Raw genomic sequence first — 16,400 nt, 5'->3', positions numbered from 1 at the left:
CAAATATAAGACTTTCCTGTTGATATTTTCAATATCCTTCCTGTGAAAATAAATGCTTTTTAAAAAAATGGCATGGGGCTTCATGCACTCAACATGTCTTAGGGCCTGCCAATGTCATAATCCATCCCTGCCACCGTAAATCAAATGTACTTTGGAGGCAAGATTTCAGAACAAATCATTGTACTGAAAGAAAATTCATGCTGAGAGATTGCCTGCACAAGTGAATGGGATGACAGTGCCATCTACCCAACACTGACTGAACTGCCATCCTTCTGGTGCAGGAATAAAAAAGGTACCACAGACTGGGCCAGGTCTTCAGTGACCAAGGACCCTCAACCTGGTGCCATCTGATAGCCAAGGGTGGGCATTGTGCCCAAGAGTAGAACTGCCCCAATTCAGGCAGCTCTGCCTCTGCATCCCTGAGCTATGGAGATGTTGATATCCACCCTTTCTCTCTAAGAGGATACAGAGAATTCTCATTTTTGGTTTGTGCTCATTTCCTCACCAAGGAGACAAAAAGCAGGTAACCAATGTAGAGAAAAGAGGTTGTTTAAATTCCATAAGCCTAGTTTGAGTCACATGATCAGTGAGGTTTTTTTGGGTGGGGAGCAGGGGGTGGTTTATTTTGCTGGTTCTCTCTCTTTTCATCACTGTCTTCTCAATGACACCTGCCTCCATTCCCCTCACACCACCACAGGACCCTTTTTTATACCAAAGAAGTACAATTTGGCAAAAAGAAATCAGCACGTTAACCATGTTTAAGCATCTATTCCTCATTCTGCATCCATGGTCCACAATCTCTCTTCCAAAAGGAGAGGGGCCAAGTAAATTTCTATATTCCTCAATGTCCAAGGGTCCCATGGCTATTTGTAGGTAAAGCACACTATATGTCATCTTGACCCAACGTTTCTTTAAAGGAGAAATTAGGCTAAAATGAATGCCCAAGGAGCCACAAAAGTGAAAAGAAATCAACAACCCATGCAGCTTTTTGGTGGTAGTGGAGAGAATGGGAAGAGAAGGGCAAGGTGGGTATTCTAATTACAGATCACCATAAGGATAGGAGGCACTCCTGAAGCAATCAGACTGAAGCTTCTGTTTAAACAAGTAGCTCCTCACCCATAGAGCTTACAAGTGGTCATCTAGTCCTCCTTGTCTGAAGGCCTCCAGTGAGAGGAACCAACAATTTTTGTTGTTGTTGAGGCAATTGGGGTTAAGTGACTTGCCTAGGGTCACATAGCTAGTAAGTGTTAAGTGTCTGAATTCAGATTTGAACTCAGGTCCTCCTGAATCCAGGACCGGTGCTCTCTTCACTGTGCCACCTAGCTGCCCCAGAACTAACAATTTCTTAAAGCAGACCATTCCATTCTTGGACAGTGCTAATTACTAGGATGTTTTACCTACCATTGAGCCTTAATTTGTCTCTTTGCAAATTTATTCTTGATGTAAATAAAAGCAAATTAGTACAAAAAGGCATTTTCCCCCTGTGAAGTCAAGGATACCAAGGTACCAGGTCATGGAATGTTGGCATTGACTGTTTCATTTGTCTGTTGTTCTCAAGATACAGGTGAGCTCCCCACCACATTTGGTCTGTGGGCATTGGCCTAAAAAGAGGCAGGCAGCCGGACAAACTCACACCCATTGTTTGGGAGCGGGGTAGAGAATGGCAGGATTATATTTCTTCAGTTCTCTCAGCCTTAGAGCGGACAAGGCAACATTCTCCCTACCCTGCCAAAACCTCATGAAACACCACTAACCTCTTTTATTAGGGCTGAGTATTCATCCCTTGTCTAGGGGCTTGAATACCTAATTTTTTTTAAAAACCAGGGTGAGGACCCTGTGTGTTCAGAGAATCACCTAGAAGCAGAATTTATTGTATAGCCTTTTTTCCCCTTTATTTTGCTTTACTAGTATTTTAACACAGAAGATCATGAGCAGTTGACAGCTCTCCTATTAGTTCCCTCTTTTTCCTTAAAGAATTATCTTGTTGTTAACCTAGGTAAGATCCAAATTAGGAAGGTTGGCTTCCCTGGGGAGGCATCTATTCTAGGACAGATACTGGTAGTGCTTAGGAAATCATAAAGCACAATGAAAGAAAAAATTGCCAAGTGGTTTTATTAGTTATAGAATCTGACCAAGGCTGTCTACAGTATAATCCCCCTCTTCAATCTTCTAAATTATCTTTTAACCTATATAAAAAAATTATGCCCACAAGTAGTGTATACCACTTACAATATGCCTTTTCTTATATCTTATATCAGTCATCCACTCAAGGACAGCTCCAATGTAAAGTACCATACAGTGTGTACTAGAAAGGCACAGATTTGCTTGGAGTGCTAAACAATTCCAGCCTCTTTCTTCAGCAGTGGATCCTTCTCGTTGTTTGCTGGGAAGAACACAGCCTTCTCCTTATGGAAAGAAACATCCAGTCCACTGCTATTTACTGCCTTCCCAGGGCAGCTTTCAATTGGTTTGTATTCTTTGTATCTCCTTCAAGAAACGTTTGTAAAAGTTACTCAGAAAAGATATTCACTGATAAAATGTTACTTTCTTTTTAAAAGCCCCTTACATTCTTTTATCAAATATAACAAGCACCAAACAAAAATAAATAAATAAATGAATCAAAGGAAAGAAAAACATCACTTCTGTTTAGACTCAATCTAATGCCAGCTAGTTGCTAGGGTACATAAAGAACCTCTCGTTTAGTGGGAGCTTTCCTTTCACTCTCCCATGGAAGAGAAGTGCTAGCTTAGCACAGTTTTTGATGAATATAAAAACCTCTTAAGACATTCAGCATGAAACAGTCACAGTTTAGTTTTGGAGAGAAGGAAGCAGGCCCAGTGGGCAGAGCCCTAGCCTTCCATTTAAATCCTGCCTCTGACACACTGGCAGTAAAGTTACTCACCCCCTCTTTGCCCCCAGGCAAGTAACTAAGACCCCAAGTTACAGGGTAGTGGCTGATTTTTATCAGTGAAGGGACTTCCCACACCAGGAAATCATAGCTCCAGACCGCCCCCCCCCCAAAAAAAAGGTCAGCTGTTACTAAAAACCTGAACCACTGATTTCATTGGAGATTTTTCTTTTTAAACTCCTGGCAATATTAGTGGAGTTTAAGCAATCAGAGTTCATTAGGATGGAAGAGAAGGAAGAATTATAGATTGAGAGCTGGAAGGGGCCTCAGAGGCCACTTAGTCCAATACCCTTTTTACAAGGGAGACAAAGACTTCCTCCAGCAGTATCAGAGGTGGGCTTTGAGCTCAGAGCCTCGGACTCCGGAGCCAGAGCTTTTTTCACTGCACCATGGGAAAAGGGCTTTGTTCAAGCAAAAAAGGAAGCCTGCCAGCCAAGTCCTTGCTCTAATGTCCAGGCACAGAAGAGAGGGACCGTTTGTAGAGAGCCGGCAAGGCTTGTTCAAACAACATCTCGGAAAATGCCCAAAGAGTTGGAGGCAGGAACTTACTTGTACACAAAGAAGATTAGAAGGACAGCGACTGCAATCGAGGCACTGATGGAGACCAAGATGCCTGCTCCTACCCTGGCAGGTGACCCTGGAACTCAGGAGGAAAAGAAAGAACTTTGCAATGAGCTCTTCCACAGTAGGTGCACATTTCTCCAAATGCCAGCTCAATGGACGAGTCATTAGTGCCCCCTCTCTCCTCAATACCATGCATATTATCTGCATTCTATTACATGCTATGGTCTACGGCTCTATATCGTATCTCTTGGTAGATGGTAAGTTCCTCAAAGAAAGGAATAGTCTCATTTGGGTCTTTGGGGTTTCTGTACCCAACCCAGTGACTGGCACACAGTAGGCACTTAATAAATTAGAGTTGACATAAAGTGAATTCATGTCCTTATAATCATCCTGCCCCTAACTTTTCTCTCCTCTAATTTTTTTTTTTCAGAACAATGAGGGTTAAGTGACTTGCCCAGGATCACACAGCTAGTAAGGGTCAAGTGTCTGAGGCTGGATTTGAATTCAGGTCCTCCTGACTCCAGGGTCGGTGCTCTATCCACTGTGCCACCTAGCTGCCCCTCCAATTTCTTTTAGAAATGACCTCTCCCATCTTCCCTAGAATGTCTCAACCACAAGGTCTCCTAACTGTGAAACAATGGTTAGTGCTCATGTTTCCTCAAGCTGCTCTTTCTGAGTTTTAAGTTTGCCTTGAACCTTTTTAATGAGAAAGCATATGTTGATTAATATATATTATATATACATACACTCACATATACCTATATATGCATATGTATATAGAGTACATATAATACACATATGTATGTATGCAGGTATATTTACGCATGTGCATGTATGTATAACTGGGTAGAGAAACCTTGAATCAGTAGGAGCCACAAGGGAAGTGATGTTCAGATTTGGCGGAATTCTGCTCAAAGGAGGCAGCAGAACTAAGGATATGAGAATTAAAGGCATTCGTCTTTGTTTTCTACTCCCTTATTCAGCACCTGCCCTTTGAACAGGGGTGAAAAAGTAGATTCTTGCAATAAAATCAGCTACAATAAATACTCAACTACAGAGGAATGGTGGAGGGGCCTAACTGGACAATCTCCTAGCACAAAAGTCCAATTCCCAATTGAGGCCCCCTCCTTGTTTGTTCTATTGGAATTTTATGTCTACCAGGAAAGTCAGAATAGACAGTAATTTGGTTTTTAAATTATCTGTTTGGTTTTCCCTGCTGAGTTCCTGAAGAGTAGCCAAGTGAGTTTGGCACTGTGGGTTTGGTGTCTTTATCTGGTAGGATTTGGGAGAGCGAATTAGAGGGCATTTTGGAGAGTCGATAAGGAAACCAGGAGCCCACTGGGGTTTTTGCTTCCTCTCCTTCACTTTGCATTTTTGACCATGCTGCTGTCTCCTCTATGTGGGCATGTGAGCCTGACACTGGCACCAGGTTACCCAGCTTATTTAAAGACACGGACCAACATTAGTATTTATAGTACACAGACCTTTCAAGTCACCTCTAGAAATGTGGCCACATTCAAGGAGAGGCTTAACTGTACAATTATAGCCTATTGGTACTTGGTCTAAGGTCACTCTCTGTATTTTCATCTGAGGACTTGGCCCCAGTCAAAATTTTCTGGAGTCACTTTCTTCCAAACTGTGTTCTAAGTAGATTTGTTCTTTTCTTTTAATCCTAGCCCAGGAAGCCTTACTAACCATCGTTCAATGAATCTTCCAGTGTGTGAGGGAGAGAGGGAATTGTGGGGGAGACATTAACTAAACTCAGAAAGCAAAGCTCTAAATAGCTCAAGGAAATGTGGGTGTATGTTTTCTTTTATAAAAAATAACTGCTTCATTGACATTCTCTTAAAAAACATTACTCTCACTTCCCAGTAGTACTCCCCCTCCACCCTAAACTCTCTCCATACATTTTCATTCTACGATCCTTCTGCACAAGTATTATGTTGTTGAGAGGGAGTGTGGTTCAATTGGTAGAGGGCCAAGCTCCAGTCAGGAAGAACTGAATTCAAGTCCTCTCTCTGACCCCTCTCAGCTGTGTGACCTTGGGTAAATCATTTACTGCCTCAGTGCCCTCAGACATGTTTCTAAGATAATAAGTGACTGATGAATTATTGATCACATCAGCAGAGAAGGTTTCTACTTGGGGAGTTTCTCCAACTGATAAAAATCCCAGGTCTGGATCCCTAAACCTCACAATTATTGTGATGCAACCAACAATGAACATTTGTCTGAGAGTTACTGCTTACCTCCTCCACTGACAGAGACCAGTGTACTTGTCAGGGCCAGGCTGGCCTCATTGCCCAAAGTAAGGTTCACACAATACATCCCAGCCTCACTGAAGGCTCTCCTTATGGTCAATAAACACTGGTCATTGACTTCCACAGGGTCACAGACTGTGTCCTGGGGCCACAGGCACGTAGGGTCAGAAATAATCGTGCAGACATCGGTAGGAATGCTGAAAATGGCAAAAAGGTTGTTGGTGGTGGTAGTAGGGTGGGAGAGACAGAGACAGACACAGAAAGAGGGGTGGGGAGGATGGGAAAGAGTGGGAAGAGAAATACTTTGTTAATGGTGGGTGGCCTGTATGGGCTATGTGCTGTGTTATTTTAGGAAATACCAATGTAGATGAGCTCACACATCCATTTGAGTGTTGGATGGGCAGTGAGTGAATGAGCAATGGGGGAAACTGACACTTTATATCCATCAAGGATCCAGCATTCCTTTATTGCCAGGTACTGTGCTAAGTGCTTTAAAACAACAATAACAACAAATATCTTATTTGAGCCTTACAACAACCATGGGAGGTAGGTGCTAATATTATCCCCATTTTATGGTTGAGGAAACTAAGGCAAACAGAGGTTAAGTGATTTACCCAGGATCTCAAAGTACTAGTAAGTGTCTGGGGTCAGATTTGAATACCTTACTCTAGGGCCAGCACTCTTTATGTTGTGCCACCAGCTGCCTCTAATGGCATGTCCCATCCATCAGCCTGCCACCTCCTCCCCAGCACTGAGCTATCTGCGGTTACCCCCAGCAGAGTGTGATGTCATTGGGAAAGTGACATTTTGCCACCTTTCATCTCTCTTAGCTCTTTGTGTCAATCAATAAGCTGGACTCATTCTGAAAGTTTTAGTAACTTAAACATTTTTCAAGGTCAGCAAAACCATGAGTCCTATAACTCCTTGGACACTTGGTAAATTCCATCATTGTTCTTTATCCAGGGCTGTAACCAGGGTGGGACAACTGTTGGTGCTATCATCCAGGACTGGCCTTTGTGCCATGCCTGGCTCGCCACCCCATTCAACTGTTTTGGCCCCATGTGAAAGAATTCCTAGTTACACCTCTATCTGGAGCTGCAGTGAATCAGGCGATTCTCTTCTTGTTTAGGGGGTGGAAGGCATGTTGAAAATAGCCTTGTCCCCAGGTCTGGGGGCCTGCTAGCATCTGATTGCTTTAATTCTGTTATTATACTTACTTTCCTTGGCAGGTGACCACAAAGTCGATCGTGGGGTCTTCGGTCTGTGACATGGACTTCTGAATATTTGTCATCTGGATGATATTAACTTCAAGGATTCCCTCTTACAAAATACCCCCCAAGAACCCCCATGAAGGGGAAAAAAAAAAGAAGCCAGTGAATCAGAAGGCCAAAGCATACAAACAAAGACTGCCTTCTCCCGCCTTCCTTCTCCCCACTGTTAAGACACCAACAAACCAAAATCAAAGGTCCTGGATTCTGCCCAGTGGCTCCGTATCCATGGAGCCCAATCTCTTGAAAAGCCTAAAGGAGCTGCTGACTTCCCTTCTAGCTTGTTTTCATTTCCCTTCTTACATAAAGCATGAACTTGTGAAAACTAGCAAGTGGAACAATAGTGGACCAAGTCAAAGTGGTCAGTCCCTTCTGGGCAGGGGGGCTGGAGAAAGCTAACAGGACCTATCCCCACCAGATTCAGGGAGCCTCCTGTACTCAGCCAGAAGCTGATGAGAGTTGAGCCCGGGCAGCCATACTAAATAGATTCTCCTCCACCCCCTACTCTGTCCCAAACTGCCTGAAAGTAAGCACCCAGGATTTGGGAGGTAGTGTTCTCTTATAGTTGGAGGCAGCCCATTGGATCTGAAGATACCTGTATCGTATGAGGGATGCCGGGGCGGGGGGGGGGGCAGGAAGTTTCTTTCTCTGTCCCTACACCCCCCCCATCCTCAAATACATCTCCTGACATTCATCAAGCTGTCTGAAATGCCAATATTGGAGATTCATTTGTTTGTTGCTTAAAGAGTTTTTGATTTTTCAAGAGTACCTGATTTAATTATATGTATACCAGTGGGAAATAACATGGGACCTCTTGGGAGGTGAGAGAAACAGAAATATTCAAGAAGGGAAGAGAGAGCATTTGGGAGGTGGAAAGCAGCCAAACTTGGAGGATTTCCCAATTTTGCTGAGGTGAATGGCCTGGTAGTGTGTGGCCTAAAGAGTTGCTACCTTTAGCTAGCCATCTTGGAAAGACTGCAAAACTGAAGCCAATATTTAGATGCTTCCATTTAAGCCATTTCAATACAGAAGAAATGGGAGGTTGAGGGCGGGGAATCCCCTTGAGCTTAAGGGGTCTAAGCTTCAATAAGGCTAGGGCCAATCCAGTATCCAAACTAAGTCTGGCATCAGTATAGTGAGCCCCAGGAGCCAGGAAGTGGGGTGGGGGGGGTCACCAGGCTGCCTGAGAAAGGACAAACTCCCCAGGTCAGAAATGGAACACGTCCAAGTTTCTGTGTCAATTGGCAGAGGGAAGTAGAATGGCCCATGACTGGTCATCATACTTCTAGCCTGGGTGCAATAGGGAGAACCAGACTCAAAAGAAATTGAAAAAAAAAAAGACATAAGGAGAGATAGTTTTATCTTCTCTGTCCAATTACAGTTTGGGCTCTTTGAGGGCAGCACTCACACCTTAGACTTCTGTATCTCCATGAGCCCCTAGAACAATGTTGAGAATGGGGTAGGAGATCGGTAAATAAATGCTTCTTGATTGAGTTTGGTGTCCCAGCTGGTTCCGGGTGCTTACCTACAATAGTGAGAGATGCCACGAAATGACCATATCTGATGATCTGGCAGCTTTCATCAGGAGCTACTCTCTTTCTCCAATCTTGTAGGCTGGCACCAGTAGGCAATGGGGTGGTAACATCAGAGGGATTTACAGTACTTACTGAGAATTAAAAAAGAGAGATTCGTGGTATAACAACAGAAACTTTGAAAACATTTTAAAATGATGTTTCAGCAAAGCCTTGAAAACAAGATGGGACTGAAAATACTTTAGGACTTTGAACTGAATTCAATGGGAAGAGCAGACAATCAGCTGTGTGGGTGTTACCGAGTGATCCTTGCAGTGGGTTTTCAATGATTCCTGTTATATGCTTGGCACTGTGCTAGGCACAGTGAGACAGCTCAAAGAAATGAAGCAAGGGATTGGTGAGAATAGTAGAATCCAGGCTGAAAACCAGTCTCCTAATCCAGGTCCCATTCCTGCTAATTGATGCATTGGGTATCTAACTTTATTGAGTTCTGGCCTTTATTTATTATACAGGGAAAACACAAGTATTAAAGCATCAAGAAACACCCTGGGGGCAGCTAGGTGGCACAGTGGATAAAGCACTGGCCTTGGATTCAGGAGGACCTGAGTTCAAATCCAGCCTCAGACACTTGACACTTAACTAGCTGTGTGATCCTAGGCAAGTCACTTAACCCTCATTGCCCTGCAAAAAAAAGAAAAAAAGAAAAAAGAAAAGAAGGGGAGGGGCAGCTAGATGGCGCAGTGGATAGAGCACCGGCCCTGGAGTCAGGAGGACCTGAGTTCAAATCCAGCCTCAGACACTTAACACTTACTAGCTGTGTGACCCTGGGCAAGTCACTTAACCCCAATTGCCTCACTAAAAAAAAAACAAAAAAAAAGAAACACCTTGTGGGAATCCTGATATCTGATTGGGTTCCTGAGAATGTAGTGTAGAATGGAAGAGCCTGAGCTTAGATTCATCCACTCTCAGGGTAATTACAAGAAGCACTCCCACCCTACCCCCACCCCCACTTCCCCCTTTCTGAATTCAGGATCGTTTCTGGGAAACTTACTTTTGGTTGGTGTTAAAAAGATGTAGTGTCTTATTTGTCATAGCAGAAGCCCTCATTAAGTCAAAGCGGTTTGACAAAGTGGGAAAGATGTTCCACCTTTTTTCTTTCAATTTCCAATGGTTTTCCATACCTAAAATACACTCCTTCCTCACCTCTGGCTCAGAGAATCCTAAGCTCCTTTGGAAGCTCTGCCCTTGCTGCCTCCTAGAGGCTGACCTCACCTCTTCCTCCCTCCCCCACCCTGACAGTACCTGTTCCATCTCTGAAATTACTTTCTATCTACTTATCTGTATCCTACTTGTTTCCCTCTGGTGGAATGTAACCAACCTCTTTGAGGACATGAATTGTTTTTTATTTTTGTCTGTCTCCCCAGTGCCTAGCATAATGTCTAGTGCCTGGTTGACCCTTAATAACTACTTTTGAACTGATTTAAATTTAATTTAAAAGGCAAGCTATAGCAAACATTTATACAGCACTTTGGGGCAGCTAGGTGGCGAAGTGGATGAAGTGCTGGAGTCAGGGGGATGTGAGTTCAAATCTGACCTCATACATTTGACACTTAACAGCTGTGACGCTGGGCAAATCACTTAACCCTGTTTGCCTCAGTTTCCTCATCTTGTAAAATGAGCTAGAGAAGAAAATGACAAACCACCCCAGAGAGAAAACCACAAAATGGGGTCATGAAGAGCTGCACACATGACTGAAACAATGGAACAATGATAACAAAAGATTTGCAAATCACTTTACAAATATTATCACATTTGATCCTCACAAACAATCCTCGGAGATAGGTGATATCCCCATTTTACAGATGAGGAGACTGAGGCTTAGAGTAGTTGAATGATTTGCCCAAGGGCACACAGCTAATAATTGTCTGAGGCTAGATTTGTTGTTTTGTTTTTGTTTTGTTTTGTTTGTTTTGTTTTTGTTTTTTGGGCCTGGCAATGAAGGCTAAGTGACTTGCCTAGTATCACATAGCTAGTAAGTGTCAAGAGTCTGAGGCCAGATTTGAACTCAGGTCCTCCTGAATCCAGGGCCGGTGCTTTATCAACTGTGCCACCTAGCTGCCCCTGAGGCTGGATTTGAACTGAGTTCTTTCTGACTCCAGGTCTAGCAGTCTATCTATTACATCAGGCTGAGAAGATGGGCAGATCTACTTCATAAAGGCTAAAGTCATGAAAAGCCATCATAAATGCCCGCTAAAAAAAAAAAAAAGCAGAACAAAACCAAAAACCTTCCCCAAAAACTTCTATCATGACACTGAGATGTGATTATTAATCAACATATGCTTTCTCATTAAAAAGGATCTGCCACAAAGGACTATAAACTTCTTAGCAGGAGAAGCTGTGGTGGTCACACTGCCAGTGGGTAGGGAGTTTGGGCTTGACTAGCCCACTGAGTCTGCAAGGTCACCACTGCTATGGCCAGAGGGTCAGTCTGGGGTCAAGCTCTGCCCCTGACATGCACAGAATGACTGTGGGATCAGGGATGAATCACCTACCCCCCAGGACCCCAGCTAACAAAAGGAACAACACCACCACAAATAACACAATATGGTGATCCATTTAAATAGCATTTTAAGGCTTGGAAAGCATCCAGCTCTCAAAGACCATAAGTTAAAGATGAGTTGTTCACCTGGATCCCTGGAGGGAGTTTCCATACCAGGCATTCCCCATCCTGAGAAATGATCAGATCTGTATAAAAAAATCTGGGTTAGGTCAGTAAAGGGACTGTTCTGTTTATAAAGAATGCCCTGATATACAATATGGTGTTGGATTCATCTATAGAAGCCATGGATATTGACTAATTTTTCATAGTGAAATTATAAGGTTCCTTTTGAAATACTAGAAAGGAAGAATGAAAGCTTCTGAGAAAGAACTAAGATCAACTTTTTTTTTGATGAATTAAATGTATTACCATAGCAAAAATCATATCTATATTTCTGTTATATAAAGAGTGTATAAATTATATAACTCTACACACACTATGGCCATAATAATCTTCCCAAAGCACAGCTCTGATCACGGCTATTGTCTTCCTCAAAAACAGTCAATGGCTCCCCACTGCCTCCTGAATCAAGTCCAAACTCCATTTCCCAGCATTTGGCCCTTCAGAATTTTGGCTTCAATGTATTTTTCTTGGCTTATCTCCCAGTATTCCCTTTCATGCTCCCTCTGTTCTAGTTAAAGTGGACTACAGACATATCCTGAGTTATTTTGCCTCAACCAATATTATTCCACAACAGGGTTGTTGACACATGAAATTCAAGGCCTATTAGATGCCATTTGGGGATAAGGGTGAATAAGAGGGAAGCAAGGGGTTTCCTTGAGTTACAAATTTTCCTTTTCTCTCTTCTTTCATATTATGCATAAGGAACAAACTACCCCACTGCTTGTGACCAGAGCCAGAACGAGGTTGGGAAAACAGGAAACTGCCGTCTGAGGCTCAGCTCAGATGCTCTTGGTTTCATTCTCTTTCCTCTCATCTCTGAGCAGAAGTTACCTTTCTCTCCTCTAGACATAGTACTTTTTTTTTTTCCTTTGGTGAGGCAGTGAAGGTTAAGTGACTTGCCCAGGGTCACACAGCTAGTAAGTGTCAAGTGTCTGAGGCCGGATTTGAACTGAGGTCCTCCTGACTCCAGGGCCTGTGCTCTAGCCACTGTGCCACCTAGCTGCCCCTAGACATAGTACTTTGAACCTCTTAGGAAACAAAGGGATGAAGCATGGTTCAAGGGTAAGGTCATTGACCCTGGGTCAGAGGACCAGGGTTCTATCCTGCCTCTAACGCTTGCCACTTGTATGACTTTGAGCAAGTCACTCCATTTCCCTGGGGTTCTGTTTCCTCCACTGTGAAATGAGACGTAAAACAGTCTCTGAGGTCCCTTTGAACTCTAGGTGCATAATCCTGGGGAAGGATCCAAGCTATGACTATCATTTCAAAGGGGTGAGGCTGGCTGAGTAGAGGAGCAGGTAGTGAAGGAAAGATATGAAGTTTGGGTTTGGACATGTTGAATTTGACATCCCTCAGGGAAATCTGGCAGAAAACTCCTGCTGGCCATTTGAACTGAAGATCCGGAGTGCAGGATCAAAATTAGAGGGAGATTGGAGAGTCGTTTTCATAGTCTCGTGGGGCAGGGAATGAGATGGTCAAGAGAGAATTAAGTAAGAAGAGAGGACCAAAGACTAGGGGATGGGAAGGAATAAGAGGTTTTCTCTGAAGCCAAGGAGGAAAGCATAACTAGCAGGAGAGGGGAGAGATGTCACCAGCCTTACATGCTGCAGATGGGTCAAGGAAGGAGGCTAAAAAAACCTAATTGTAATTGCCAATTAAGAAGTCATTGGTTGGGGCAGCTAAGTGGCGCAGTGGATAGAGCACCGGCCCTGGAGTCAGGAGTACCTGAGTTCAAATCCGGCCTCAGACACTTAACACTTACCAGCTGTGTGACCCTGGGCAAGTCACTTAACCCCAATTGCCTCACTAAAAAAAAAAAAAAAAGTCATTGGTTAGGGGCAGCTAGGTGGTGCAGTGGATAGAGCACTGACCCTGGATTCAGGAGGACCTGAGTTCACATCCAGTCTCAGACACTTAACACTTACTAGCTGTGTGACCCTGGGCAAGTCACTTAACCCCAATTGTCTCACCAAAAAAAAAAGTCATTGGTTATCTTGGAGAAGGGGACTTCTATGGATTATTGAAATAGAATCTAAATTGCATGGTGAGGAAAGGGTGTGGGTCACAGTGAAAAAAGTTGGCGGTGGGGAGGGAAGGTATAGAAAACTTTTTAAAAGTTTAGCTGTGGGGGCAGCTAGGTGGCACAGTGGATAGAGCACCGGCCGTGGAGTCAGGAGGACCTGAGTTCAAATCTGGCCTTAGACACTTGACACTAGCTGTGTGACCTTGGGCAAGTCACTTAACCCCAATTGCCTCACTTTAAAAAAAAGTTTAGCTGTGGAAGGAAGAAGAATATTACTCAATTGGATAGAATACATTTTTAGTATTGGGGAGACCACAACACATTTATTTGTAGGCACATGGGAAGAAGTTAGTGGAGAGGGCCAGATTGAAGATAGAAAGATGGAAAATGGATTCAATGCCTGGCACATAGTAGACACCTAAATGCTGGTTGATTGACTGACTGAAGGAGGCAAAGACCAGTGATGACTTCCAAGGCTGGATGGTGAAGATTGTTCCTGCCTTTCAACAGAGAGGTGGTAGGCTGAAGGTATGGATAAAGCAGGCATTGTCAGGCATGGCCAATGTGTTGCTTTGTTTTTCTCAACTGTCCTTATCCATGAAAAGATAGGTAGGGTTCAATTGGTGGGGAAGGGGGAAGAAAAGCTGTTGGGAAATGAGTGATACTAAAAAAGAGAGACAAGTGCATCAATAAAGCATTTAAAAAGAAAAAAAAAGTAAGGCATGATGTTGAGAAATTTTGGGAAATGGGGTAGGAAAGCTGGGGAAGGTCTGGCTGAATCAGAGTGCCTAGCACAGTGTCTCATACATCAGAACTGTCCAGTGATTATCCATTGAATAAACATCCATTAAATACATGTCATTTAAAATAGAAGTACTTAACTGGGGAAAATAAGCATCATCTATTTGGTATCTTAAACTAACATTTCTTTAAAAAACATGTAGGGCAGTTAGGTGGCGCAGTGGATAAAGCACTGGCCCTGGAGTCAGGAGTACCTGAGTTCAAATCCGGCCTCAGACACTTAACACTTACTAGCTGTGTGACCCTGGGCAAGTCACTTAACCCCAATTGCCTTACCAAAAAAAAAAAAAAACCCATATAACAAAAACTATGAAGTTCCACCTTTAGGAATGATCCCATCATTTTAATTCCAGTAGAAAAGCTCATCAATTTTTGCAGGCAGTTCTCCTCTCAGGTATTATTTTAGCTATGAGGCCAGGATTAAGGTGCTTAGAACAAGTAGCTGAGACTTTCAAAGATCAAAAGCTACTTTCTTCTTCTCTTTTCCCTGCCCTCCCACGAAGCTCTTGAAGATTCTCCCCAAGTTTATACCCTTGATTGAAATATGCCCTTTAAACAGAGAATGTCGTGAGAGCCAAAAAGCAGCATGCACACGTTCAACATAATATGATAAAAGTGATTTTCTTGCCATTAGAAAATAAGACACCAATCAAACCAACTCTCATAAAGGCCACTTTTCTAGACACGCTCATGTCAGTCAGAAAGGTGAGCTTGACAGCTCCCAGAGGATGCCATCATCCAGCGCCTCTGAATCACATCTGTCTCGGCAGTTGTTTCTTTAATGGGGTTGCTCTTGAGTTTTGTTTTTCAAGCTCAACTTTCTTATACTGATAAAGAAGAGAGAGAGCCCAAAGTTTTCTGCACTTCCTATTTCAACGACCAGTGCACACAGTGGAAAGAGAACTAGGTTTGGAATCAGAGAACCTGGGTTCAAATCCTGCTCCTGTCGCTTGACTTCTGTGAGACTCAGTTTCCCCAACTATAAAATAAGAGGGTTTAGCTAGATGATCTTTAAGGTCTCTTCTGGCTGTAGACCTATGATTATGAACCCAAGTCCTATGTTTACTGGACTATACACTTTCATTAATTTCTCTCTTCAGTAATGGATTGACCTTGTCCATAATCAGACTCATAGAATGGCCATCATCATCACAGATCTAGAATTATTTAAGTGTAGAGGACCAGAATTATCCCAATAAAATTCTCAACCCAGAATACATATGGAATTTTAGCAAGGGGTAGCTTTCCTGCCCAAGCTAGAAGAATGGAGAGAGGAGTGGGGTCTTTCCTAGGCGAAATCTGAATTATACAATTTTTTTTTTAAAAAATGTCATTTTGATATCCATATACTTGGAAATGCAAAGGCAGCATGGGGTAATGGCTTTCCAGTCAGGAAGCCTGGGTTCAAATACTCCTTCTGATGCATACTAGAGAGGTGTTAATACTTGAGGTGTCAATGTTCCAGGCAACTTTTTAAAATAATAGATTGGAGGTAATGGGAGTTCCCCCTACTGATGAAATCCCAGTGCTAGACCATGTTCAAAAATATTTTAAAATCTCAACCAAAGTCTAAGTGATCCCCCCACCCCACCCCAGCCTGAGCCTTGCCACCCATCTGGATGTGGTCTTCTCCTAAAAGGTCTTCCCTCTCTCCCACACTCTTCCTCCTGTCATCCACAGTCTACATTCCCACTACATTAATCTTCCTTTCATGCAGCTGTAATGATACCATCCTTTTCTTCAAAACCCTTTGATGGCTGTCCATTACCTATGGGGTCAAGGCCAGGTGCCTTAGCCCCTCTTTCCAGGTCTTCCATCACCTGGCTTTGCTCATTCTCCCCAGCCTCACCTCACACTATCAGGCAAACAGTTTACTTGCTCTCTTCCATGCATGGGCTGAGCATTCTGACCCCTTAGGCTTTTCCTTGTGATCCTCCATATTGTTGAAATGTCCTCCCTTCACCAGTCCTCCCCTCCCCCAGCTATATCTCCACCTTCTGAAATCCTACCAAGATTACAAGATGTTGCCTCCTTGAAGCCAGCTACTTCTTGCCCTTGGTCAAGTGCATTTTTTCCCTTCTCAAAACTGAGACAATGACACCCTAGCTCTCTCTTGTATTTTGTGGTGTAACCCTTTGTGTATGGGTTACAGAAGTATTATGATATTAAACATTAAGCTCTGTAAGGTTAGGGGTTATTTACTGTCTTGGTTTGGTTTTTGCAGGGACTTGTATGATTACCAGGAACAAAGACTAGAGTTCTTTTAACTTGGGGGAATGAGGAGAGAAGCAGAAATAGCATTTAACACAATGCTTGGCACATTA

The 16,400-nt window shown here is 43.2% G+C and overlaps 1 protein-coding gene across 3 annotated transcripts in view; it reads right to left on the bottom strand.

Moving 5' to 3' along the window:
* Window positions 1-1,829: 1,829 nt before the first annotated feature.
* The window catches only part of GPNMB (glycoprotein nmb), a 31,998-nt gene continuing 17,427 nt past the window's right edge, over window positions 1,830-16,400 (bottom strand). Inside the window, exons 7-11 of one of the 3 annotated variants that reach the window (XM_043967763.1) lie at window positions 8,524-8,664; window positions 6,948-7,050; window positions 5,719-5,927; window positions 3,458-3,551; window positions 1,830-2,487 (exon numbers count right to left, since the gene is read on the bottom strand). In XM_043967763.1, coding sequence (XP_043823698.1) covers window positions 2,334-2,487; window positions 3,458-3,551; window positions 5,719-5,927; window positions 6,948-7,050; window positions 8,524-8,664 — 701 coding nt within the window. In that variant the 3' untranslated portion in view covers window positions 1,830-2,333. The remainder of the gene's footprint in view (window positions 2,488-3,457; window positions 3,552-5,718; window positions 5,928-6,947; window positions 7,051-8,523; window positions 8,665-16,400) is intronic. The other 2 variants (XM_043967764.1, XM_043967765.1) reach the window with 2 other exon arrangements.

This window comes from Dromiciops gliroides, chromosome 5 (genome assembly GCF_019393635.1).
Source record: "Dromiciops gliroides isolate mDroGli1 chromosome 5, mDroGli1.pri, whole genome shotgun sequence".
NCBI classification, from domain to species: Eukaryota; Metazoa; Chordata; class Mammalia; order Microbiotheria; family Microbiotheriidae; genus Dromiciops; species Dromiciops gliroides.
This window is presented reverse-complemented; position numbering and strand designations above follow the sequence as displayed.